Raw genomic sequence first — 26,996 nt, 5'->3', positions numbered from 1 at the left:
GGCCAGAAAAAGTTTTGAAAGCGATCGCTCCTTTTTGCCAGACCCGTTTCATCTTTTATTCTAGATTTGCGACTCATCCCCCTGTGCTTCATTTCAACAGGAAAACTTTTCATCTATTTTGCTCAAATGAACCGAGTTCCTCAGACGTAGTCTCAGGTGGAAGGAGGGCAGGCACCCCATCGCACCAGCCTAGGAGCTCTTCTGTTCAATAAAAGACACTTTGAACTGTGTTGGAAGCCTTTTGGTGTGTCCACCCACTCGCAGCCCTTTACTACAGGGGATATGGGGGCATGTACGGGAAGAGGTAAAAAGAAAGAGATCGACTTCACTGTTATGAAGTGAAATGCCGATACTTAAATAAATGCATGAACATAAGTCACACCTTGGCTTCATTACGGCTCCATCAATGAGGAATTTCCTAATTTTACTTTCCCACCAAAAACCTGAAAGCCAGCTGTATTACCCCCTTTACCTTTAATCAAACCAACTTATTACCTCTCTCTTCTCACCTCAAGGGAAACCTGCAGTCAGACACTAAAGAGGAGTTTGTACTGCTACACTGTATTAACAGCAAATCCCGTGTAGTTTTGCTGCACAATGCGACACACCACGGCAGAACCTTACATCGATCTTGCAAGATTAAAAGACAGACTGCTCTGAACTGGTTGAACTTGAGTGCCCGCAGGTGCGATTAGCATTACCATTCAAGACCAAGAATGTGTTCATCAGAGGTTTTTTAGTGAATGATGAAGACCTCACAGTACTGTATCACCCAAATAAAGCACATTGCTCTGCTTGTGGTTCCTAGAGTATTTAAGAGTAGAATGGGAAGCAGAGCCTTCGACTTTCAGGCCCACTCTTCTGTGAAACCAGCTCCCTGTTTGGATTCAGACACCCTCTCCACATAAAAAGGCTTAGAACTTTACTTTTTAATAAAGATTATAGTTATTCTTGAATCAGGTGACCCATAGTTACACTGCAATAGGCCTCTGCTACTGGGGGCTTCCCATGATGCACTCTGTTTCTTCTTCACTCACCTCTTTTCATACACTACGTGTTTACACAGCACTCTGCATTTAATCTTTAGTTATTATTCATCTCTGGCTCTCTTCCACAGACCCTTCACCCTAAACCAATCACAGCAGATGGCTGCCCCTGCCTGAGCCTGGTTCTGCCAGAGGTTTCTTCCTGTTAAAAGGGAGTTTTTCCTTTCCACTGTTACCAAGTGCTTGCTCAAAGGGGGTCGTCCGATTGTTGGGGTTTTATCTGTATCATTGTACAATATGAAGTGCCAATTCAATTCAATTCAGTTTTATTTATATAGCGCTAAATCACAACAACAGTCACCTCAAGGCGCTTTATATTGTAAGGTAGACCCTACAATAATACATACAGAGACAAAAACCAACAATTATATGACCCCCTATGAGCAAGCACTTTGGCGACAGTGGGAAGGAAAAACTCCCTTTTAACAGGAAGAAACCTCCAGCAGAACCAGGCTCAGGGAGGGGCGGGGCCATCTGCTGCGACCGGTTGGGGCGAGAGAAGGAAGACAGGACAAAACACATGCTGTGGAAGAGAGACAGAGATTAATAACAAGTGTGATTCAGCAGAGAGAGCCTTGAGGTGACTATTGTTGTGATTTGGTGCTATATAAATAAAACTGAGCTGAATCAAGTTTCTTTGAACTATGTTTGGTCCACTTTGGCAGATCTGTCAAAGGTGAAATCAATATAACCACAGGCTACCTGCTGTAAACTGGACTGCTTCTACATTAAACATGTGGCTCCCCTAGGCTAAAACCTCATTTTGAAGAATGTTTTAAAAGAATCTTTTTTTTTTTTTTTGCTCATAGCTAAAAACGTCGGTTAGCATAGAATAATGGGACTGAAGAGTAGCGATACCCCTGTTAATTGCTCTCTTTCTACTCCTCATTGCACCATTCAACAGTCTGATGGCCATTAAATTTACCCACTGAGACTGGGCACTGTCAAAATTCTTTCAAAACCAATTTCGCACATGTGATTACTCGGGTGCCTTCAAAACAATAGTGGAGTGAGGTTCATTAAGCCTTTGGCATGAAGGAGTAGTGAGGTCAGATGAGAAAGAAAACAACACAGGAAAGCAGTTCAGTTTGGTTTGGACTGCAAAATAAATGAGTGCTGCAAACTGTTTATCTACTTCTCTCGCTTGGTACCCCTGTGGATTTGTCAGGCTTAGTTCATTAAACAAAAATACAAAATTTAACTCGAGAAAAACCATGAGCAGACGTCAGACATGTGCCTAAGTAGCTATGAATCCTCCGTGACTTAATCAGTGACATCTCAGCATTTCCCGTTCAAGCTTTGAAGACAAACGTAAGCAAACGCTGTAAAGTTCTGACACAATCAAGTCATTTTAAGCAGCCCAGCTTCAAGCAAAGATTAAAGTAGGCCAGAGAGATAAATGACATAGAATTATTGAGTAGATACTAAGGAGACACAAGCCATGGGTGGTGTCACGACCCTCACGTATCCTTTCATCTCCTGAATGGTTAAGCATCTCTCGCGTCGTCCTGCTCCCACTCCACTGTGTTTCCCGTCCTTTCATCGAATGCTAATGCTGCTCCTTCAGCAATGTCCTCCATTTGTGTCTTTTTCATTTTCCTTCCCTGTGCATATCTTTAACCTTCCACTTCCACTGTCCGTCTTGTTTCTTTTACCCCGCCTTTTGCAACCCAACCGAAAAACAGCCCAAAATCCCACAAGCTTGTCGACAGTTTCGCCTTGAGCAATATGGACAAATGGGATTTCCAATCTGTCATTTTTCAGGCATATCAAGACAGTTAAAACAAGCAAATACCATAACAACCTAATTAAAAGTGAATCTCACTCTGACTTCTGACCTCTTCTTCTACATCAGTCCATATTTTGAGGATTTCTCTTTCTTTCGTATTCTGTTTAGTTCACTTATGCTTGAGGGACATCCTCACACAGCTTTCAGAGGCATGACCAGAAGCACTGTATTCCATTTATATGCAATAACTAGTATGTGCTGTGAACAGGCTAATAGAATCTAGCACTAAGGAGGGTAAATTCATAATTTCAGGAGTAGTTTTAGTTTGCATTTTTTGTCAAGTGTGCACATAATTTCTTAAATGTGGTGCTTGGTTGGATTAGAAAGCATCTTCCTTTCTCACAACTAGGCCACAGCCACACTCCCCCACTTATGTTTTATTGTGGATGCTCCACCTTTCGCTTCTCATCTCATCTGTCTCTCTCCATTAAACACGCCACCGATCAGAGAGGCATCTGGAGATGCATCTTTAAGCTTTAATACACTTTGAATAATTAACACATGTGTACGTGTACACACACACAATCATGCACACACATACACACAGTCGAGTCTATCAGTGGCAGGCAGCTCCCCTCAGCCAGAGAGAGACCCAGAGGGAGTAGGGAAGCTTACTCAGTGCCAGCTTCAGAACCTCCGAGCTGGGCAGCTCAGAGCTGTGCACCAGCCTGAGTTTGAGCAAGCAGAAACAAAGGAAAGACAGCTGTAACCGTGACACCCTTAGCTGCGAGACAAAAAGAGATGGGTGTCTGCAACCTGCTAATTGACTTGTTGAGGGAATGAGGGAGTGGGTGAACAAGAGAAAAGAGCTTAGAGATCAAAGAGGGATACTTGTATGGAGATGGCTGCCGAGATGCATTTTTTATGCAGGAATGCTATGGGAATACATGCACAGAACAGCTGGCTTATGGCTATATGCACTATATGAACCTTCATGCATGCATCCCTATTGTTGTGCTTTCTGCACCAATGTGGAAACTTGACAGAAACATTCAACCATCTGACCCATTAACTCATCATGTTGATGCATCCGCTCATTACCGGCACGAAGGCCAAAGCTGATCCACATATCTATAAACTTTTCCTACATCTGGAGCCTAAAACAACTCGCGAATAATTATCAAGTAGGCTAAAAGAAACCCCACTGGTGCACTCCCCTGGGAGACAGCAAAGCATCGTAGACTTACTGTGTTTCACTAAGCTAAAGGAGGTCAGGCTTCCAGGAAGAGGAGAAGACACGAGAGATAAGGGATGAAAGAAAGAAAGAAAAAAATATATACGAACAGGTAAAGGTTGTGAGTTCCAGTTACAGAGTGACTGATGCAGAACATGACATCACTCAGGTAGCGTCTTAATAAATACATCGGGCTTAAATTAAAATAGACTAGAAGCTACACAAAGTGTTTGTTCTCTGGTTCACATTTCCAGTAGCAGGTGGAACAGAGATGTCCTGGTTGCTCAGACTTCTTCTGGCTCCTCCTGGGGGAATCCACAGACACTCCCAGGTCAGCTGGAAGACAGAATCCCTCCAGCATCTTGTGCCCAGCTGGCTGTGCCTGGCAGAGCTGTAAAGGGAGGCAACCAGGGAGCATCCTTTGCAAGTGCCTGAACTACTTAGATTGTTTCATTTCAGTTTGGGGGAAGCAGCGGGTCTACTTTGAGTTCTTCTTCTCTTTCCAATCTTCTCAACACATCTGGGAGAGTAAGCCTTTCCACCCTGCAGAGAAAACATCTCCAACCCACATATATTAGGGTCATCTTCCATTACCATACCATTACCTTTTATTACCATAGGTGCGGACAGGATCACTGTCCCGGTGAAAACTGAAGAGTTTTGACTTATAAAATAGATATAAATATAAATAAATTTAAATACCACAAGATAATGATAAACAGACTGGTTCTTACATAGTGCTTTTCTACTCTACTTGAGCACCCAAAGCACCTATTACAGCACCTTATACAGCTTGTCTCATTCACTCATTCATACATTTATATGTCTAACTGCTTTCTATCTAACATTTGTACTCACACTCCGAAAAATACACCAGGAGCGACTCTGGGTTTGGTATCTTGGCTAAGGAAAGTTTGGCATACAACCTGCACACCAAAACTAAACCACAGGCACCTTCAAAGAGAGAGAGGACAAAAAAAGCAAAACACTGCATGGTAATAAAGGTAAGTGTCTGCAGTTGTGGACGTGTGTTCAAGGTACTGGTGAGATATAAAGGAAGACGAGTGTAAAGATCCCCTGCATAGTGGTTTATTTACTAAATGGATCAGGCATAAGATTACGACCACCCACCTAATATTGTCTTGGCTCAAAACAGCCCTGACCTGTCAAGGCATGGACTCCACTATACCTCTGAAGGTGCTGTGGACAGATCCTTTAAGTCATGGAAGTTGCGAGGAGGTGATGCTTTGTGGTGCATTATCCTGCTGAGAGAGCCCCACAACCAGCAGGGAATACAATAATGCTTAGGTTAGTGGTATGTTATAAATTAACATCCACGTAGATGGCAGGACCCAATGTTTTCTAGCAAAACTGTCAGGACAAGCATAACTTTATCATCAATATGAGCTACAGCAGCTTGTTTGCTGGATCCGACCGCCCACCCACGACCCTGTGGCTGGTTCCCCACCGTTCCTTTTGATAGATACTGACCACTGCAGTAGCTATCAGCTCACAAGAGGTGCAGTTTTGCACATGCTCTGTTCCAGCCATCTAGCCATCACAATTTAGCTATTGTCCGACTCGCTCAAATCCTTATGCTAGCCCATTTTTCCTGCTTCAAACTCATCAACTTTGAGGACAAAATGATCACTTACTTCCTAATATACCCCACCCACTAACAGGAGTCATGATGAAGAGATAATCAGTCTGATTCAATTTGCCTGTCAGTGGTAAGAATGGTATGCTGATCAGCGTATATTGTGCAATGTATTATAAAAACCTTCCAACATACATGATAAGGCTGCATGTGGCCACAATACTTGTAAATTCAAAAACAGCCTGATTAGACATAAAAAAATGCCTTTATAAGTTCAATATGAGTTTACTCATTTGTTACCCCAGTGGTGCGTGCACTGCACACATTTCTGACGAATCCAACAACGCAAAGCCAATAAAAAGGTATAATCAATAACGAGTACCTGGGGTCACAGCTAAGGATGAAACTGTTGTTGCATGGAGCATTTTACACACACACAAGAGAAAGATAAGTCTCTTCCTGTCAAAGCTCCCATCAGGGGATGTTATTTGGCAGCTATTTTCTGTCTTTGCTGTCAGTCATGTACTGCATTAATTCATTTGTGGGACATGAAGTATCCTGAGTGAAAAGCAACTACATGCAAAATGAATGAATGGCTTAATTAACAAGCGGGCGAATTGCAATCAATAAATGAATAAGAAGGCAAGCGTGTAGACAGGAAAATAAATGCAAACAAACCTGTTTTTCTATTACTTTTTTTTTCGTGTTCATTTTTTATTATTGTCTTATTTTTCCTGTTTTCTTGAATCGAAATGAAGTCATTTCAACCTAAACCCCGGGGCCCGGCGTCGACCCAGTCGGCTCAACCGGCCCAATGCTGGGATTCATCGGAGCAGAGCAAATTTGTTTGTCTCTGTGTTTGTTTGTACTGGTGTTTGTTTCTCTCATTGTTTGTGTTTATATGCATTTCTGTTGATGGCCTTCTCAAGTGTTTCTCCAACTCTGGCAATTTTCTGCCTGGTCGCCCCTAATGTGCCTCTCTGTTTATCTGCTGTCACAACACAGCTGATTTATATATATTTACAAATCCAGGAAGTGACAGCAGAGAATTATACTTACTTTAAAGGGCGGAAATTATACATTAGTGGTTATCTGTTGTGAATGTGAATTTTTGTGTGTGTGTGTGTGCGTGTGTGTGATTTACCTATGCCGCAGCTTCACATAACACATGCTATGACTTTTATCAGATATGAAGTCAAGTCAGCCTCAAGAAATATGACAAATGCCTTTGGGAAGATAACCAGTGTAGTGTGAATTCAATCACTTTGGCAACTGACTGCTAATGACACAGGGGGAAACTTTTCCAGGCAGTGGTGATGGGCAATATTGCTTTTAGCAGGGGCTACGAACTGGCAAATTGGAACAAAATCGTGGCTAGAAGAGATAAACGCTTGACGACTGAAAGAAAAAGGCGCTGTTGGCCCAAATGAGCCTATGCATTACTTCAAATTGTTACCGATCCATGAGAGAGAGAGCCAGAGAGAGGAAACATAAGGCTACGTGGTAACAAACTGATTTAAATATATAGGATTTTTCATAGTAATGTATCATCTTTGTGAATCTTTACTGACCATTTTCTAAACTTTTACGATCTATTCACCTATTTTTTCTCTCTTTAGTCAGGGTACTAAAACATACGTGTATGACACATTTTAACTTTAATTGTCAGGGATGTGACTAATGATAGCTAGTTAATGGCTAAGGACTGCAAGCTCCTCACAACCAGTAAAAACTAATGGTTGCCCAATGATTGCAATGAATTTTTTCCACGTTAGGCAACTTATAGCTAGTAGTCTGGTCAACCACGTTTTATTGCAATGGGACCGCACAAGTTGCCTCTCACCAAATAATCACGTCCGACTCAGACTGACTGCAATCACTCTCAGACTGACTGCTCAAAGTTTACAAATGACTGCTGTCTCATTTCTAAACACAGACAGAATGCCAACATGTTGCAATCAATCAGTCTGACTGATTGACTGCGACTGATGAGTCAGTCTGAGAGCAATGCATCAATTTGCAATAGGGAACTCGACTCAACTGGTTGCTAACTGGTGGTATTCGGGCTATATTCCTATATAAAAGAAAGGTTAATGATCACCAATGTCATTTTGCAGTGCAAACACTGTCCTGCAGCAGCTACGTCACTATTTGTGGAGGAAATGCTGTTTCAGATCTATGAGGTTCTGGCTGGACTCTGAAAGTAAGTAGCTAATGTGAATTTCTACATATGTAGATGGTAACAGATTGCAAGACATTGGTGACGTTTAAACATGATCACAGATTAAATGTAATTTTAAATTGCCAACTTGACCACATTCAGTTGCAGACTCACAGCAGACTGGCTCTTCCCTCAGTCCTCCAAGCAACCCTTTAAAAAGCAACAAGATCGCAAGTTCATCGCTCAAGTCATGATGGGTGCATGGCGGTGCTGGCCTCCAACCAACGTTATCACTTGTGTGATAGTAATATAAGTCAACATCTGCAGTAAGAAGGCATAGGCATACTGTAAAATTGGCAAATTTAGCTGCTAGTGTTTTATTTAACAGGGTTAGGTAAGATTTCCTTACAGTGGACACCAGCACACATGCATCCCTCACAATAAAAATAACAAAGATGTATCTGTACTCTATGTGCTGTTAATGACAACAAAAACCCATGTAAGGATGTGGGGTTGGCACAAATGTGTGTGCATGTGTGTTTTTGTGTCTATCAAAATTCAACAAACCCCTCCTGACATTCAAAGGGCTTGGTAACCATGGTGATGCTTGCACAAAATAAAAAAAACAAGGGAAAAAAAGAGTATATCAAAAGAAAAAAAAATAGGAAGAGAAGAAAAAATAAAAGATGAATTGGTGTAGCTCTATGAAGTAGATAAGGTTGGATGTCAGCCTGGTATTTACAGGAGGGCGTAACTTGTGATGGCAGGCTGTGTGGAGTCAAGTGTTATCCTCCCCGCACCCACACCCCCGTCTCCCTTTCCACTCACACCAAATGCCTGAAACTGCAGCACCGTTCATACACTTAAAATTCTAATACACGCATACCTCACTGTCTTAAGTTAAACACACCAATATGCAGGGAAAAATTCACACAACAGACATGTTCCCTTAAAGATACATAGGTGTGTAAACCTGTGTATATCTAAATATATGAATGTACATTATACCCATCCACGCTGTGCACACCCAGCTGAATGTTTTAGTTTTGATATGATATCCTTTCAACAACTGAGGCTTTATGAGAGGATGGAGAGAGTGATGAAGAGAGGAGTGAGAGATCAAATAAAAGGCTGAGCATGCTTGCTTCCTGCACACAGTTACTCAGAGTAAAGAAACGAGCAAAGAAAGAAGAAAAAAGAGGGAAAAGGTTACAAAAAAGAATGAGAGGAAAAGAGTGTGGGGGAAGGGGTGCACATCAAAACTCTTTGCCTGAAATAGAGGCAAAGTTAGAGCGAAGGTGTCTGGGTGTTAAGTGCAACTTTCTGAAGGCAATGAAGTTTCTTTTTTGTGTGTGTTTGTGTTTGTCAGAGCGAATTTCTGCATTTGCGAGCGAGCCGGTTAGAATTACAGGAGCTTGACAGAGACACGGGGACTGCGAGAGCGAGTCGGCTCATGGATAGATGAGGGTTTTCATGCAAATATAACATTTGGGACGTTAGCGCGCTCTGCCATTTGCATACCCATTCACCCCGACTTGTTTATAAGTGAATAAATCCAGTGCTGCTTAGAGTACAACAGCTGCTGCTGGGCCACTCTCAGCAGCACTCATTCATATACTCATATACACACACTCAGATGGCATACAGGCCACAGCTGCACCCTTGGCATTACTATGCCACCATACTTCCTTGTGTGTGTGTGTGTGTGTTTGTGTGTATGCAAATCCATTAATACTCATTAATGTATCCATGTGTTGCTTTGATAGGCTATCTTCTCAATCTGTCTTTTATAGAGGATGTATAACTACGTGTGCTCAGCAGCACTTGTGTGTGTGCACATGCTCAAAGCCGTACCTCTGAAGTGTTGACTCGTCCCTCCTGGAAGGAGCAGTCGCTGGCATCCTGTGTGCACATGTGGCGATATTTGCACCAGTGGCAGGGGAAGTTTCCATTGACACAGGACAGGCACCTGCAGCCAGCCAGAACAGGAGAGAGAAAGGATGAGGTTTACATGATTTATGTATTTATTTCACTCATGTCTTTTTGTGTCTACATCCTTGAATGTCCTTTAATGGAGTTTGAGTTTCCTGATCCTGTCACAGTGGCTTCCAGTGACAAGCTACAATGAAGAACATAAAAAAATGTAACTGTAAAGAAGAAAAACTGAACATAGGTTTTATGGCATTTTAATTTACAGGTTGCTGCCCCGTGACAGACTCAACGTCGCTCTGTCTGCTAATGTAATGCTTATGAGTTCAAAATGAATATTTGCAGGCATGTGACAGACCTCGGTCTCATAATTGTGAGCTCCCATGATGCCCAAGGAAGTGGAAACAGGCAGAAACTAGGAGAAACTGTGGCCAGCGGTGAGTTATTTGGATGTGAGGAAAACCAGTGGAAAAACAAGTGCAAAAAACAGGATAAGTGTTAGCTAACAGCACATTATACTTTGCTTTGTCACAACATCCTGCTGCCAGTTTACATTTAAGGATAATTGTACACCACCAGAAAGACGAATTACACTTTTATGCTATAGGCTCTAAAGATGCATAAGAAGATTTGCACTGACAGATAGATGCTAGTTCCTTACTACAATCACAGCTTTCCCTTAATGAGAGAGTGAAAGGCAAAGAAATAGAGCTGACTTTGTTGGTCGTTTCAGATACTGAAGTCTCTCATTATTTCAAAAACATACCAAGGCAATAAAGCATAAACCTATATTTTTCCTGAAAATTGAAGGCATAATTTAATGAAGATCAAAAATGATAACATAATGTACTTTATTCTTCTTAAGCAGCTACATGTTTTATGTATCATATACCAGCCAATTATTGTCCTTAATGCCAATAATTCATCCTTATTGTTACTGGTTGTAGGCAATGCTAACGCAAAAGGATTGAGTCACTTTCATTTCTTTATATTTTGCTAGAAAAACTGTTATAGAGTAGATCCAGTGATTTCTTGAAACCTGGAATTCTAAGAAGCTTGAAAGCCAATATTTGGCATGACCACCTTTATTCTTTAACACAGCCTGAACGCTCTTCTTTTAATTTCGTTCAGTAGTCTTCAGTGACAGTTTTCCAGGTTTCAAAGCTCTTCTTTGAATGTTGGCTGCCTTTTGTTCTGTTTTCTGTAAAGATGCTTCAATAATGTTGATGTCTGGGCTCTGGGGAGGCCAATCCATGACTGATAGCATTCCACAGTTTGTTCTGTACGTTTTCCAGGTGTGCTTTGACTGCACTGGCAGGGTGATTGGGATCATTGTCATACTGTTACCAATCACATGCTTTCCACATGGTAATGCATGGTGGATCAAAATGCGAGGGTACATTTTGATTCAATGACTTTTGAAACCATGTCAGAGCCTCCACTGCAACGACGTCTTATATACAGATTGACAATAATAAATGAAGTTCAAATTAGTAGTCTAGTTCATGTCTAGTTTGGCATATCTCAACCTTTTATCTATGTTTTCCTTCCTTAAAAATGGTGTCTTGACAGCCACCTTTCCACTGAGACCATTTCTGATGAAGCTTCAGAGTGAACCATTGATGGATCAGCATGAGAGCTAGATGCATCCGTCAGCCCCAGTATCAGGTTTTTCCTGGATTTTTAGGGACTTAAGGACGTGACTTTCGGATACTGTTGATCTGCAGTACATAGTTATTTTTAGTCCGGCCACTTCTTCTCTTGTCCTCCTTTTGTTCAGTTTACTCAGATTTTTAAAGGAACACAATCCACAGCATACCGAGATATGTCAAGCTTATCAGCTAATAGCTCTTTGGGAATCACATTGCTGGCACAAAATGATTTTATGGCATTTTTCATGGATTCAAATAAACAAAACAAAATGTGGGACAAACTATGTGATAATGCGAGAGGTGGTTAGCAACAAAGTGCCTAAAGATATCATTTAAACCTGGCTCTTTGCTATGTTTTCTGTTAGGTGTAGACACAACCCTGGTTAGGTGCATTTTAATGCCTTAATTCATAGATCACTGTTAAGAGGCTTAACAAGCAAAAACAAACAAACATGAAAAAGAAAACAAAAAACATTCTCTAGTCAGGTACAATGCCTGGACTGAAATGTAATGTCTAGAGAAAAACTTTAAAACACCTTCACAAACTTTGGAGAACTATTGATCAAGACCATTTTTTAAAAACTGAGAAGACTTAAGACTTTTGCACAACTGAAGGAGGAATCCTTGGTGATCCACTCCTCCCTTCGTATTCTCCATGCTTGGGGGCTTAAAGTTAAACTAAGCTGGCAGACCAAGATAAGCCAGTTTTTCTATAACTTGAGGAAGAAAAAAAAAAAAAAGAATGCATACACATTCAAACATGGATTACCAGACAAAGACAAGGCTATCATGGTCACCACAAAGAAGCAGCGGAAGGGAAAATGCCATGGCTAGTAATGCTGTTAATATGAGAAGTTTCAAAGTTGTTCAATTACTTTTTGGCTCTGAAGTCTCTACTTGATCACTTTCCTCAAGTGATTTCACATCAGCGGTGTATTAAATTACACTCTGCTTTCTGTCAATCATCTGACACCCACAGGAGCAAAGAAAAAGTGTTCACTTCATAAACTTTGTCATGTTGCAGAGAGAACGCTTAAATTCAAGCTCGCTGTTAAGGAAAAATACAAAAATTAAAAAATACAGAGTGACAGAAGTAGAAATGTTCAGTAAATCCAAAAAAAAAAATTCTTTCAATTAAAACAAGTCATAGCTATGCAGTCTTTACACCGCTTCTAAACTAAATGTCACTTAACTGGCTTGAGAAAAGCAAGCTCTAATTACATGTCCTGTCAGTCCTCACTCCCATATGCTGTCACTGTACTCAATCAGACCTCCGATAACACCCACATCCACCAGAGGAACTGACTGAGAACCTGCGGGGTCTTTTTTTCATTATTGTTTTTTATTTATTTAACCAGCATCTGGTTATTACTGCCACCTCCAACTTCATCGTGAAGTGAGTTTCTTGATAGCACTGTCTTTCTAAGCCTGTGTTACTTTCCTGTTGTGGTTGTTCGTTATATAGAACCAAGATTTTCTGCTCAGGAATATCTTGAGCTAAAAGACCAAAACAAATAAACAAAACAAGAAATAAAAAGTAAAACATAATTAAAACGAGTATTTTATGGCACCCTTGAAGCCAAATTCGCCGGGGCTTTAAAGGATTGGACAGGAAAGTGAAAAAGAGTTCGTACTTAGTTGGGAAAAAAGCTTCAAGAGATATAAAAACCTCAGCAGTAAAGTCAAAGGAGAAATAAATCACAATACCACCTTCTTAGTTTGACTGACAAGCGATCTCTGATAAGTCTAGTTCGAGAACACCACAGTAACGCACCACCACACGGGGGTTTCAAACCAGGTCCACCAAGCTGAAGGACAATTGCTCAGCTGACAATGCCACCCTGCTGCCGGAAACACTGACTTTAAATTGGATCTCAGCCTAATCCTCTTTCTGTCTTCGGGTCTATGTCCTTGGTTTTTTAGATTTTCGAGGGTTAACTCCTAAATCGCCCGCACTGGAGTACCAAAGCAACGGCAGAGGCTTCATATAGCCAGAGATAAGCTGGTGAGACTAGACTGAACTGCGGCGTGAGGTTTTTAATCAATGCCAGTGGATTTCCATGGAGGGAAGGGTGGACTGAGGTTATGCCAACAGTCTGATGTTTGTTAACAGAGCTGGTGAGCCAGTTCCTCCTCACTATTAACTCCGGGCTTGATCGATTTCCCGTTGCAGGGCAGTGCGCGCGCACATTCACAAGCAACGAGCGTGAGAGCTCAGACTACAACATCGAGCTAAGGCAAACTTATGCACGCAAGTCATCACCCGTGTTGACATCGAGGCATTCCTCCTGGGTCACCTGGGCAGTGGAGACTTGTCCTACAGTAGAGCTGTCAATGCCTGGACAACCGGCTTGGGTAAGTGGCGGCGCTGCTGCAGTGCAGTCAATAAAGTCCCCTGCTATTTAACAAGGCCCAGCAACAGCTCCGGGTCAAACGCCTTTTCATCTTCTCCAAGCTTTTGTTCGAGGGAGGATGGATCGATGGAACAAAGCTGTTGATGTGCGTGCAACGGCCCCGCTCAAGCATATATGAAAGGAGGGAACAATCATATCCTCATTTAAATCTGGTCAATGAGGATAAAGTCACGGATAAAACTGCAATTCTGTCTTAATTTGCAGGCTATGCTTTTATCTGCAGCTCACACAAACATGTCAGCATGTGGTGGGCCCAAAAGCGACCCATTTGAGGCATGAAGCTGAAAGCTTTTAACGCCGTAATCAGTACTCGAAGCAGCTATAAGCACATCGTGATTTTGATTTAGAACCTCTGATTGGTTTGATAGCGTAATGTATCTCGCAGATATCTGCCTGTGCTTCATGTGCGCGGTGCTGCTTGGAACCCGGGGAACGCTGGCTGTGCTATGTGATCTATAAATAGGCCTCTTTGTGTTTTATCCAATAAAGCTCCAAAGTGAGCGGCAATAAAATGATGCATACATCATTAAGTTATACAGCAGCACGGCAGCCAAATGAGAAGTTTAGATTCTCACCAGGGGACTCAGACTCATTATACGGTATTATTGCATCTTGTCACGGCAATGTCCAAAAGCAGTAAGTCTACGAGTCTCAACCCTCAGTTTAATTAAACCAGGTCACATTCACTTAAAACCCAGACCAACAACTTATTGTCTTAATATCAACAACTAATGATGTAATGACAGAAAAGTTTGACTATAAACTTTTTTTTTCTACAAGCTGAGTCGGAAAGTTAGCAGTGGATAAAGAGAGGGGCGACGGGGAATGATGGGCCTCAAAATAAGAGCCCTTTCCAGGGGCTGGAGAGTGAGCCGGTCCCCCTCCCTGGAGTGCTTCTTTTCACTGCATAGATTTCAGCCCTTTCATATTGTAATGGTCATGGTGGCCTGAGGCTGTGGCGCTAACCTTTTAGCTGTGTGGGACGCATTATTCCCGACACAATGGGCACAATTTCTGTTTCGTTCGGCAACACTCGGCTTTATCTCTCTCTTTTTTCCTCTTGAAGACTTCTTTCTCGCTCGTCTTTTCCCGTCTCCAGCTCTCCCAGAATGTGAATTTCCTTCCCCCTCCAGCACCCTGCCACCTGTTTGTTTCTATTCCTCTCTATACATTATTCCTCCTCCCGCACGCTCAATTAAACTATTCCAAACCTCTTTTTTTTAATGCAAATTTCGGATATTGTATATGTAAACAGCTCACAGCGCAATTCACCCGCGCCAAGTACTGTGGCTTCTGTCTGAGTGCGCTCCCTCTGACTGTGTGTGCACCTGTTTTGTGTGTTTGCACGAGCGTGTGCACTGCTGGTGAAGCTGGTGCCCACATCCAACTTTGAGCCCGTCTGGGCGCTCGCCTGCAGGCCCGCTCTGCTTGTGCATCTGTGCTGATACAGTACAACTGTTGTGCGTTTGCTGTTGTGCTTCTACGCTGGGCTTTCATCCGCCCATCACGCCCACGAGGATGACTCAATTACCGTCCCCTGAAAGCAGCGACTTCTTTACCCCGCTCCCTGCAGGCGGAGGTGGTTGTTGGACGGGTCAAAGATTTTGAGGTGAAAGGTGAAGAGTATTGCATGACACGCGGGTTTGTGTTACAGCTGCAGTGGCAGTAACAGCGCTGTATTATTATTATTTTTTTAACAGTCCAGCAGAGTCCTGAGGGGGCCCTGCAAAGCCAACATCAAAGGCTTAAACAACAGCATGCCTGTTTATGCTGCAAAGAGAGCGCGACTAGGCGGGCTAGTTAATCAGGGGTACGCAGCATAAACACACACCCACACACACATTAGTAAACATGTCCTGCATGCATACAAATATGCATAAATAGGCACTCTGGTGCTCTTTTTTGCAGTTACTTTGACACATCCTGCATGCTCTTTAACAAACGGAAAACTACACACACACATATTCACAAAAAAAAAGAATCAAAGCCATTCAAGTAGGCCTGGAGGCCCCGAGAAGTGGCCCAGGTGAGCGCTCTCTCCAAGCCCACTCCATTATGACCATCTCCACACAGGCACCTCAGCTAGAGCTAATTAACGGCCTATTACTATGCAGATATATGCAGGGCCGAGAGCAGAGCGCGAGCAATAAATGGGCTTGATGAACGAGAGAGAGGCAAGGAATGGGAGGTGTGCAGGGGGCAGAGACGGGTTGAGGCCAGGCGACAGAGAGATGGGCAAAGTGAGGAATGGGAGAGGAGAAGTCAACAGGCAGACAAGAGGACAGTGGGACAGCAGGAAAGGAAAAGAGAGCTGTAGGCTGCAGGGAGTGAGGATCGGATGGTAGCGGGACAAGGACGCTTATAATGCTGGTGAATCAGTAATTAAAAGCTACTGTCATGACTTAACATATTAAACCCTCATACAGCCCACATACAGTAAAAAAATGACAATTCTGCACATGTTTACATGTAAGAATCATTTTCAGGATGCCCCTAATTCTTTTAAGATATAAAACAGGTGTAAACACTGAGAGAGGAAGTGATTCTTCAGTCAATGCTTGCCAAGAGAAACAATAAATCTACTTTAGTTATACTACAGATGCTTTTTTCATTTCAGGTGTATTGATGCAACTGGGAGTCTGTGCCAGGTGGAAGTGAATCGAATGCGAGAAAGAGAGGAAAAGTGTGTGCGAACTCCAAGCACTGACTTCAGGGGGAGCAGCCAAGACCCATTTAGCAAATGACATTTTATTTATTTTCATTTAACCTTTATTTAACAAGGCAGGACAATTAGGAACACATTCTTTCATTCATTATCAGGATGATCTCAGCACTCTGTCACTCTCTCTAATACCCCTAGCCACCCCCCCCCCTTCCTGTGTACGCACAATGAAGATCTACTTTACTGGTGTGAGAAGACAAAAAAAAAAAGGAAGAGTGTCATGTAGAAATTGTTTTTGATAGAAATTTAGTGACAAAACAAAAAGTTTTTCCTTCCCACTGTCGCCAAGTGCTTGCTTAAAGTGAGTCAGTGATCTTGGGGGTTTTCACTGTATTATTGTAGAGTCTTTACCTTACAATATAAAGCACCTTGAGGCGACTGCTGTTGTGATTTGGCGCTGTATAAGTAAAATACAATAGAATTGAATTGAAAAGACTGTTTACCTCTCCTTGTTTCCTGTCTTGCACCTTCTTTTTAAGCAACAGACATAGACATGCATATAAAAAAGCTGCTTTCAGAACACTGTTGAAAAGTCTACCAGTATTCCTATACTTAAATTAGGGATAATATGTTTCCCGGGAACATGAGTGACGTCTTTTTCCTCCCAAGCTTGGCTGCTCTTCTAAGTCTTCCATGGTTAAGAATCGATTTATTATTTCACTCACCAGTAGTCCCTTCATTGCTTTAGATTTAATTAACTAATTGATTTGTAAAAAGCTTGAACAGATTGAATACTGAATTAGAAACGGCTGCATGGTTTTCTCTTGATTCCTGTATTAAACCAATTATTTACACCTGCAGGTAAGTAGCAGTATTTTAGCACTTTTTTCTTTTAAAACTTCAGCCACTTGTTGATTTTCATCTTGAAAACTGACCGGCAGTAAGATCTTTGTATTGAGGTTTTGGAGACATCTGTCAAGTAACTGTGTGATGTTAACTTTTTGGATGTGTGACAATCATGGTGACGATGAAAGATCAAGTAAATAAAGGTCCAGTTACACAGGCCAGGACCATCTGGCACCCAGCAATCTGAATTCTGTATTTCTGGACAGGTTCTGAACCGGCAACATTCAAAAAGCACTGTCAATCAGTAAAGAAATATGCATTTTTCCCTAGCAACCAACATCCAATATGGATGACAACTCTTGAGCAATGAATGATGTCATCGAGAAACCTCAATAGCTATTTAAAAGAGTGTTAAAGCAATTTAACAGAGAAACTAAACATAAACTGATATTTTTCTCCTTTCTCCCCATCCTACTTAGCAACAAGCTCTCAACTTACGATTGGTGGACGCTGCAGTTGTAGAAGACAAAATCCACACTGGCAAACTTCTTCCCAGTTTCCTTCGACTTTAGATACAACTTTATTATGCGTCGGTCACCTACAAAGTCAAACATAACAAACACATTGTGTTTTATTAGTGTTTTTCTTTACAAAGAATGTCAAGTGGCAAAGACGAGTAAAACCCATTGCATAATAACCGATCCAAATAAATGAATCCACATTCTTTAAATATTACGAAGGTGTGCATTAACGTTTAAAGGTCTGTGGAGCTTTACAGGCACAAACTCAACAACAGTGTTTTACATTTTAGTTCTTTGAACAGGATCAAAAGGTACTCTTTCATACAACAACACTGGTATCATCACACTAGGAGTAGCAATGCATTGTACTGGTAAATTTGAATTATTAACGCCTTTCCTGCAATCTTCAAATCAGTGGGCGTGATTGGACCCTCTGTTGAGACAGTTCTGACCTCCCGGCCTTTATGTATGACACCCTACTCTATACTCCACTCTATATTTCCATAGTCCATCTATAACAGTTCGTATATGGAAAATGTTTCATGACCCCAGGATCAACCCGGTCCTAGTCAATGTATACGCTTTCACTGTTCCTGTAAATCTGCAGTTTTGGAGACAGCATTTCTGCCGGAGAGTAAAAACAGCTCTGAGCAGAATCAATTTATTAGAGTTACTCAGTGGAGAAAACACTTACAGCTGTCTATATACATTCATGGGCTTTCAGCGGTATGTTTATAAATGTGCTCATTCTAATTTTGATAATCGAGAAGCAATGGGTGAAGCTGAAGAGAAAAATGTCTTGTGTCTCACACAGCTGAATAAACTGTCAAATTAAGCAAACAATTCATATTTAGCATCAAACAAAATTGTTCAGCTGAAAAGCCCATCATCGTCTCCCCAAAACAAAAGTTTGTTAGAGGGCTGAAATGTACAAATGCAAAAAGTGACACTGTGTGATCTAATAATGTTTGTCCAACTGAAAGCAGGACTAAATTACTGCAGCAGATTTGAGAAGGCGTCACACAGTGAACATGACTGAAATCCTGAAGTCATTTTTCTGGTCAAAACTGGTTACCATTCGACCGCAAGAACTGAACTGTAGACAGACCGATCTTTATATCTTTCTAACATATCTTTTCTAAAACAAGGACAACTAATCTGGTTAATGCATGGCTATGAATAGATGGCCACATGTCTTCTAGACTAGTATTACCAGACCAATACTTTAAAGACTGTCTCATTTGTTGCATGGTGAAGTCTGTCAGACTGCCACTGTACATGCGTTGCCTTTCTACCTATGATGTTAGCATCACACATCCAGAGATGCAACTGCTTGAGAGCAGATCAGTACAAATAGGCCAAAAGGCTGAGATCACGAGTTTGAGAAATTACCAGAGTGCATTTTTTCATCTCACTGTTTGTGTTGAGAAGATTTTATTTAATTCTACACTAAATGATAAAAAAAAATATTGATAAAAAAGCTTTTTTTTTTTTAATAGAGTAAAACCTTTCGCGTGGAAGGATGTCCAGGCTACATTTGTTAAACCTTAAGCCAAGCGCTGCTTGCACGGGCACAACTTTCATTTTGAAACTATTTTTCAACCCGGAGTAGACATCAAGAAAAGACCAACAGAGATGGATATTTAACATCAAAATGTTTATATAGTTTATAGTTATAATATTTATAATATTATAATATTATTATTACAATATTTAATTGTGGGTACAAAATTCTGTTTCACTTCTCATGAAAGTGCTACACTAGCCTTTCATCCAACTGTAAGTAAACTAGCAAACCATGCTAACACATTTAACTAGTTAGCTCCTGCTAATTTAATTATCAAGTGTTACCATTGCACTGTAACTGTATACAACAGCTACGTATAGCTTAATAGATAAAGCATTGCAGTTATTATTTTAGTGCACTATGAATCACATACGTAGCCTCAGAATAGTTTAACATGGTTGTAACCCAAGCTAACAGGACCTAGTGTCAAAATAGTAGCAGTTGTTGAATTTGCTAGTTTACAGTATATGGTTGACTGTAAGAGGAGGGGGTAGTGAATGTTGCTGTCACCACTGAGGGACAAAAAGTGACTTTAAGGGTGTCCTGGCACCAAAGCATCCTTTTGTTAAGGCCTGTGTTTTGTTTTTTTATGTTTCAAATGCAAGTGCTGTATTTTAAGGTAAGAAATGTGACAACAAGGAGTGTTTTTCATCTGAATAAAAGCCTTTTTTGTGTTGCTGCCCAGATTCTGTGTCAAAGCACATCAGCGGAAGAAAAAAAACCCTAAGGCAGCTACTCCCAGCTGGCATTTTCCGTTACAAAAAGAATTGCTGGACTCAGACACCGATAATGAATCTACTTTTAAAAAGTTCTCAGTTTTCTTCATATGATAATTATGATATGAAATGACATTTCTTTTTCACTTTAACAGCTGAATATGAAAAATCAAAATATCATTTTGAAAGCAAAAGTCAGACATTTGTGAAGTCTACGTTATCTCCAACATCATATCTTTTCTGACTTATTGGTTACCTTGGTCTCGCGTGATGGGGGCGATTTCTTTCGTCGAAGGAGACAGGCAATAGATGCGTCCACTGTAGATGCGCCCTTCCGTTTCTACGTAGTCCTCAAAGGAGCAGTTCACTCCAGCAGAAAGACTCGGCACATTCTGTGTCTGAAGCACAAGCTAGCAAGAAAAAAAAGACAGAAAGCAGAAAGATGAGACACAGCAGAAATTTAAATCAATACACTTCATTAGTAATGGCCCAAAGCAGAAAATGCTGCTCAGACGTGTGGCTCAAAACGCACTTTTCAGCCCATACTCAAAATGACTGTTAGCTACAACACAAAACAAGCTTTATTTAATCTCATTTCACATCTGCCTTCTTCATTTTTCCCAGCCATTAATCTTTACCCCACTCGTCTTATAAAGGACCACGTATAAATTCACGACGCCTCTATAGAGTAGCTGAACAGATACACAAGGTCAGACAGCGCGCTGTACCTGCACTTCTGACATGGTGACGGAGACGGTGTCTGGCTGGACGGAAAGTCGGACACACTGTTCGACTCTGGTGGTGAAACGCTGAGGCTCTTCTGCTCGTTTGCAGCGATCCTTCCTCGAACATCTAGAGAAAAAGAATATGCTCACATCGCCCCTTAACTACTTCTGAGCAATAAATACCTGTGTTGCACATGAAATCCATATTAGTCCTGATTTCTAAATGTACTTGTATATTTAGCGTACATTTTACTAATATCACAGCTAAAGGCATTTGGTCCAAATGTGGCTTTTCAGCACTTCTAACTTGGGAAGCGAAAAAACAGCGAGATCACTGATACGCAGCATTTATTGGATAACCCACAGGATGCTGAGTTTCAGACACAGACTCTGTTCATTAGTGAGTGCACAGATGCATGGAAATTAGAAGTAAATTGCAAAGGTGCATATAAACAACCTATGCAGTTAAAAGTTTAACACAGGAGAAACAGGAGTATGCGTTAATGATAACATGACAACCACACATTCAGCACTTTCTTAATAGCGACAGAACCATAGTGTGGTCATCAGTATGCCTATCTGTACTTATAAAGCAGGCATTGAGTTAATCAGAGCTATGGTTTAGCAAAGTCTACGAGGACTGATTACCGTGAAGACTGACCATGCATAAGAGTCAAACATAAAGTCCAAAAGAGCCATAAACACGTAGAGCAAAGCATTAGTTCGGGCAGAGCACTGAATGTACTTGCATTCACTGACTGGCACCAGCTGCTCATTCATGCTTCACCATCAGCGGCTCATTCATCAGCTGCTTGGCTAGCAGCTGACCAGAAATTCCCAGTCATATTAACACTGGTGTACATGTTGTCCTTTACAACTTAACACTTCTCACTGTTGCTCCGCTGAAACCTGGATGTCAGATGTGGCACAGCTTTTTTTTTTTGGTTGTTTTTTCACCCCAGCGTCCTCCTTATGTGCTAAACATTTGGTAATGTTGCCTTAATTAAGCTTTAATGTCGAATTACTGCACGTATTTGTGAAGGGGAATTGGATCTCCCAACCGAATCCTCGCTGCCTTTTGCATTCTTTTAGTGCTCTCTTAGAGAGCAGAACCTTTTCCACTAAATCAAACAATATAATTAGCTTTAAATGGTCAATTCCTATATGCAAGTGTTTCCGACCAAATTAGCAGAACAAGTTTTTAGAAAGTGGCTACTGAAGAGAAAAGGCCAATTTCCTTGGGCTGCAATTATATCCTCAGAAAATGAGTTTAATATTGAAGCTAATGTAGGCTGTGGGGGGTCAGTTTGAGGATGCTGGAATCTAAAGGTCTGTTTTTGACTAGCCATGTGGGGAAAGGTGAGAAAGTAGTCAGATTTTGACTTCCTTTGCCAGATGTACAGATAATTACAACACCAGGAGTGAATGGAAGGTTGAAGGACTCTTCAAAGCTACAATAACTTTTTCCTTCAACACATTATAGACTGTTCAAAAAATATTAAAGGGACACATTTAATCAAGAGTTTAGCATCAAGTCAATTAAATTTCTGGGATATTGATCTGGTCAGTTAAGTAGACGAGAGGGTTGCTAATCAGTTTCAGCTGCTTTGGTGTTAATTTCATTAACACCAAAGCAGCAGCAAAATGAGACAACCCCCAAAACAGGAACACTTTCAAAGTAGATACCACCAACATTCTTCCTTCCTCATCTCACTAGGGTCAGCGTTAGTACTGGTAGTGTGAGGCGATACCTGGACCTTACAGAGGATGCACAGGTAGTCCAACTCCTCCAGAATGGCACATCAATACATGGCATTGCCAGGAGGTTTTCTGTGTCTCCCAGCACAGTGTCAAGATTGTGGAGGAGACTCCACAAGACAGACAGTTAATCTAGGAGAGCTGGGCAGGACCGTAGAAGATCCTTAACCCATCAGCAGGACCAATGTCTGCTCCTTTGTGCAAGGAGGAACAGGATGAGCACTGCCAAGGCTCTAAAAAATGACCTCTAATAGGACACTGGTGTGAAAGTCTCTGACCAAACAATCAGAAACAGACTTCATGAGGGTGGCCTGAGGGCCCCACATCCTCTATTGGGCCCTGTGCTGTTCACAGATGAGAGCAGGTTCACTCTGAGCACATGTGACAGACGTGACAGGGTCTGGAGAATGTTGTAATTTGTAATATTGTTCAGTATTTACCATTACCTGTAGGTTGATAACACACTCCCCACCGAGATCTGATGTGCTTTCAAAGTGTTGCTTTATAGTAAAATAGTAAAATGAGAGCATTCAGATCATGTTTATGAATAAGTCACAGGGCTAAGCTTCAGTGTAGGTGACACTGAGTGACACATTTTTGTCAATTATTGATCCAAGAAAAACAGATACACTTATCTAAAGACAATTTTCAAAAGAAAGTCATTATATAAGGTGTTAAATCACGGCATTTGTTGTGTTAGAACACATTGACAAATGCAGTGCCAAAACAGGTTCACATAATGTGGTTACCATGAGCATAAACAGGCAGAACTCACAACTCTGTTGAAGTGACAGACTGTAATTAAGTGCAGAACACCCACTGAGCAACCACCGGAATAACTACATACGACGCAGTAAAGAGTATGCACTTACACATTATGCAGCACACACCAGCCACAGTGAGGGTCTCCTGATCCCAGACAGGCTCCACAGGAAGTGTACTGCTCACAGCTCTCCACTGGTACACGGGTGACCTAGGAAGAAGAAGAAAAAAAAAAAACACGCACATAAGCACACATTCGGCAAACACACTTGGTTAAAGCTGCGCAGAAACCCTGTTTACACCACCTTCAAACAGCTTGTACTATATAGGGTTGGTATAAACAGGATCTACTGGAGGTGTCCTGCGTCTGGAACATGAGATTAAAGGAACAAGCCCACTGTGACTATCACAGATAAACAGCTCTGAAAGTGCTGCTTACAACTCCATACTGCTGCATATAAAGGTAGCTAGAGGGAGAAAAGTAGAGGTCTACAAACATGTAAACACACCCTCTGAAGAACTTATCTCTGTAATACATATACTCTGTGCTGCCCACAGTTCTGATGCAAGCAAACAATTTGTGTATTTTTAGGCATTGATAATTTCTCCTTGTCGCGTGCGGAAGAATAAAACTCGGTTGCAATTTATTCAAAGCAAAAAGATCTAAGAGCAGATTGTATGCATCAAAAATCAGCTTAGCCCCTCAGGATTAGAGGTGCTAATCTGATCGTCAAGATCAGATTCACACTCCCCATAAAGACTGCTGTTCAGCCTATGATGACGAGCTATAACTAGACACATATAGCAAGTTTAGGCACATTGCTTTGTGCAATCGTCAGTGTAGTCGTCGTTTGGTTGGGTAGTGGATTCAAGGATCAATACTGGACGGATTGTTGTGGAATTTGACGCTAAAGGGTCGAAATCAACCTGCTGATGTGGCAATCGCATAAGAATTCCTCTAGCCCGACCAAGAGTTTCATTTTTTTGGCTTCAAATAGGATTATCTCAGCTAAAAATATTCGAAATTGCCAGTTGACAAGTTTCATATAGGGTGCACTAGGTACTCGCCTGCCTACAGTTGCTGTGCAAGCACTTTGCAAACCACATCCACCCCACCCTTCCTTATCATACTGTATCTAACTCAATCAAGGTTGTATGACACATGTTGCCACTGCTCTAGAAGGGCAGTGAGGTGGGCCTTCCCTGCATTATGCTCTTTCCTATCTGGGTATGGAAAGGCAGGAAAGTCCCAGAAAAAAAAAACAAGCAGGTTTTATATTTTCTGAGTCCGCTAGGGTCCTCTTGGGTCCTCGTGATATAAATTTCAAGATCAGACAGTGAGTGCGAGGTCCACGCACACATCCGCAGAGAATTCACTTTACAATGCACCAACTATGCAAACGTCCAGGCAGCAGACTTCAAAGAAGTGCAACGGTAATGACTACTCGGTCATCGGGTCTCTAGCTGTCCGTGTCTGCAGCTGAGTATAATCCAGGCTTCATTCCACCAAATATGAATTACTGCAGTAGAGAGCAATCCTCTTTTGGCTATAGTGCTCTAGACTTAAATGGGAGGTACAGAGATTTAGTGTGTTTAAAGCAAAGAAGCAATCATGCTGAATTAGTGTAGGTTGCAGCCTTTTTTGCCTTGACACACATTAAGTCTGTCTGTCTTTGTCTTTACTATGTTAATTTTGACGATTGTTTTCTTATTGAGTCCCTTACAACTCTCCCAAACTAATGGGTGTACATTCAAAATTAGCTAGCGTAAAGCTGTAAGGACTTTTCTGCAGCTACATTTTTATTAGGCTGTCTGTCACTTACTCCAAAAACTACATAAACCAGCTTTGTGCAGCACTCCAGTGAAAAATAAGCAATAACCAAATGCATGATACTGTGGTACTGTACTTAGCACCATTAAGATAAACATCGAGGATTACTCCTTTTGTCTCCTAAATCTGTCCTAGCTGCCATTTGTGTCTCTGCATGACTGCACTAAGATGAAACTTGATCTCTTGCATAGGAACTGGGGAACCTCTCTATCAACAAGGACATCAAACAACATTGTCCAAATGTATCGGTCTCTTAAAGCGCAACTGAAGATGTATCTGAACATCAGGCCACGGTGAAACTTGCAGAAATTAGCACTGAGAAGTCAACAGATAGCTGCAATTATTATTGAACATGCATGTTGTATGCTGCTGCCTTCACCATCTGTTTGCAAGATAATCGGCAAGGAGAAGTTACACTGGATTATACCCAGAGTGTAGAAGAAGTTGACTAATTATCCCTTGCAAAATGCTTTAATCACACCTGTGCACATTCAGGTTTAATCTTTTTCTTTTATAAATCCGTAATCTGCAGCGTATCAGAATCTGTGTATTTTATCTGAACTTACTGGATGCTGTTTGGCAGTGACAGGTAGATTGGCAGACAGGAAACTGCCTCAGGCAAGCACACACACAAGCACACGCCAGTGAGAAAGTTACTCTCTGGACTAAATTGAGAGTTTGAGACAAGTTTTCTGGGGCAGTTGTTAAATTCTTAAATACATCACTGACCACCCAGGATGCATTCACACGCTAGAACGAGAACGTGCACGCACACCTCCTGCTCCCTCAGATAGGCGAGGTACGACATCAATAACACTGCAGAGGCAGGAGGCACACCAGGTGAGCTGGAAGGTGGTGAGGGTGAATTCTAATGGCAGCTGCAGACGCAGCAGTGGAAAAACCTTCAAAGAAGAAACCCTACCTTCACCGCACCATTTTTCAACTTATTAAACTTCAAATGTTGAATCATGCTCTTTTCATGTCTTATGCTTGAACAGCTGCCGCATGATTGATCAGACATGAATGCATATGTTGGTTTTAATGTCAACATACTTTTAAAAAAAATCCCAATTTCCTGTACTCGCTGTTGCTCTGCTCATGGCACCTTCCGCTGCTCAAAATCTTCCCCATTCGCATGATTCCCAAAGCAGCCTCTGATGGCCACCAGAAGAGCATTTGGGTAGGAGCTGCTCAAGTTGTAGATAGTATGGGGAAAACAGTGTGTCTGTCTCAACTTAACAATGAACTCAATCTGCTTTGATGAACCCTACATGAGTGTCAGGTCTATCCTTTAATATTTTCATGGCTCAGTCATACTACAGTAAAAATGGGACGATAACCTCCTTGCAAACTGGAGAAAAAATCTGTGGTTGCCAAGTGACTGCACTGAATTTTTTCACATTTGGTGACCGACTGCGAGTATTTGAAGCAACCAACCGGTCACCCAGAGGTTCACCATACAACACCCTTCACCTCTGGGCGACTGGTGATCTTTGCAAAAAGATCCGTCTAAATAATTGCTGCTTGACTCAAACTCACTGCAACCACTCTCAGACAGATTGGTGAAGGTTTGCAAATAATTGCAGTCTAACTTATAAATGCAGGACTGGATTAAAGTATAATGGGAAACTCCGTTCCTTATATGAGCCAATTGCACATTACATCCCAAGACAGCTTTAATACAAACAGCAAATACCGCAACTAGATGTCAGTAATCCTGGCATCTCTTGCGCGGTCTGTACATATCCTCCTCCTGTGTCACTCTAATGTACAGTTGGACACAATAGCTTATGGCAGATTCATAACATGGTAATAGTAACCTGTGCCTGGTAACTATTATAATGCT

At 41.5% G+C, this 26,996-nt stretch overlaps 1 protein-coding gene across 3 annotated transcripts in view; it reads right to left on the bottom strand.

Moving 5' to 3' along the window:
• The window catches only part of LOC134617951 (plexin-A1-like), a 307,268-nt gene that overhangs the window by 125,095 nt on the left and 155,177 nt on the right, over window positions 1-26,996 (bottom strand). For all 3 annotated transcript variants that reach the window (XM_063463038.1, XM_063463040.1, XM_063463039.1), the window contains exons 5-9: window positions 23,430-23,530; window positions 20,803-20,926; window positions 20,331-20,484; window positions 17,769-17,868; window positions 9,622-9,736 (exon numbers count right to left, since the gene is read on the bottom strand). In XM_063463038.1, coding sequence (XP_063319108.1) covers window positions 9,622-9,736; window positions 17,769-17,868; window positions 20,331-20,484; window positions 20,803-20,926; window positions 23,430-23,530 — 594 coding nt within the window. The remainder of the gene's footprint in view (window positions 1-9,621; window positions 9,737-17,768; window positions 17,869-20,330; window positions 20,485-20,802; window positions 20,927-23,429; window positions 23,531-26,996) is intronic.

This window comes from Pelmatolapia mariae, linkage group LG20 (genome assembly GCF_036321145.2).
Source record: "Pelmatolapia mariae isolate MD_Pm_ZW linkage group LG20, Pm_UMD_F_2, whole genome shotgun sequence".
NCBI classification, from domain to species: domain Eukaryota; kingdom Metazoa; phylum Chordata; class Actinopteri; order Cichliformes; family Cichlidae; genus Pelmatolapia; species Pelmatolapia mariae.
This window is presented reverse-complemented; position numbering and strand designations above follow the sequence as displayed.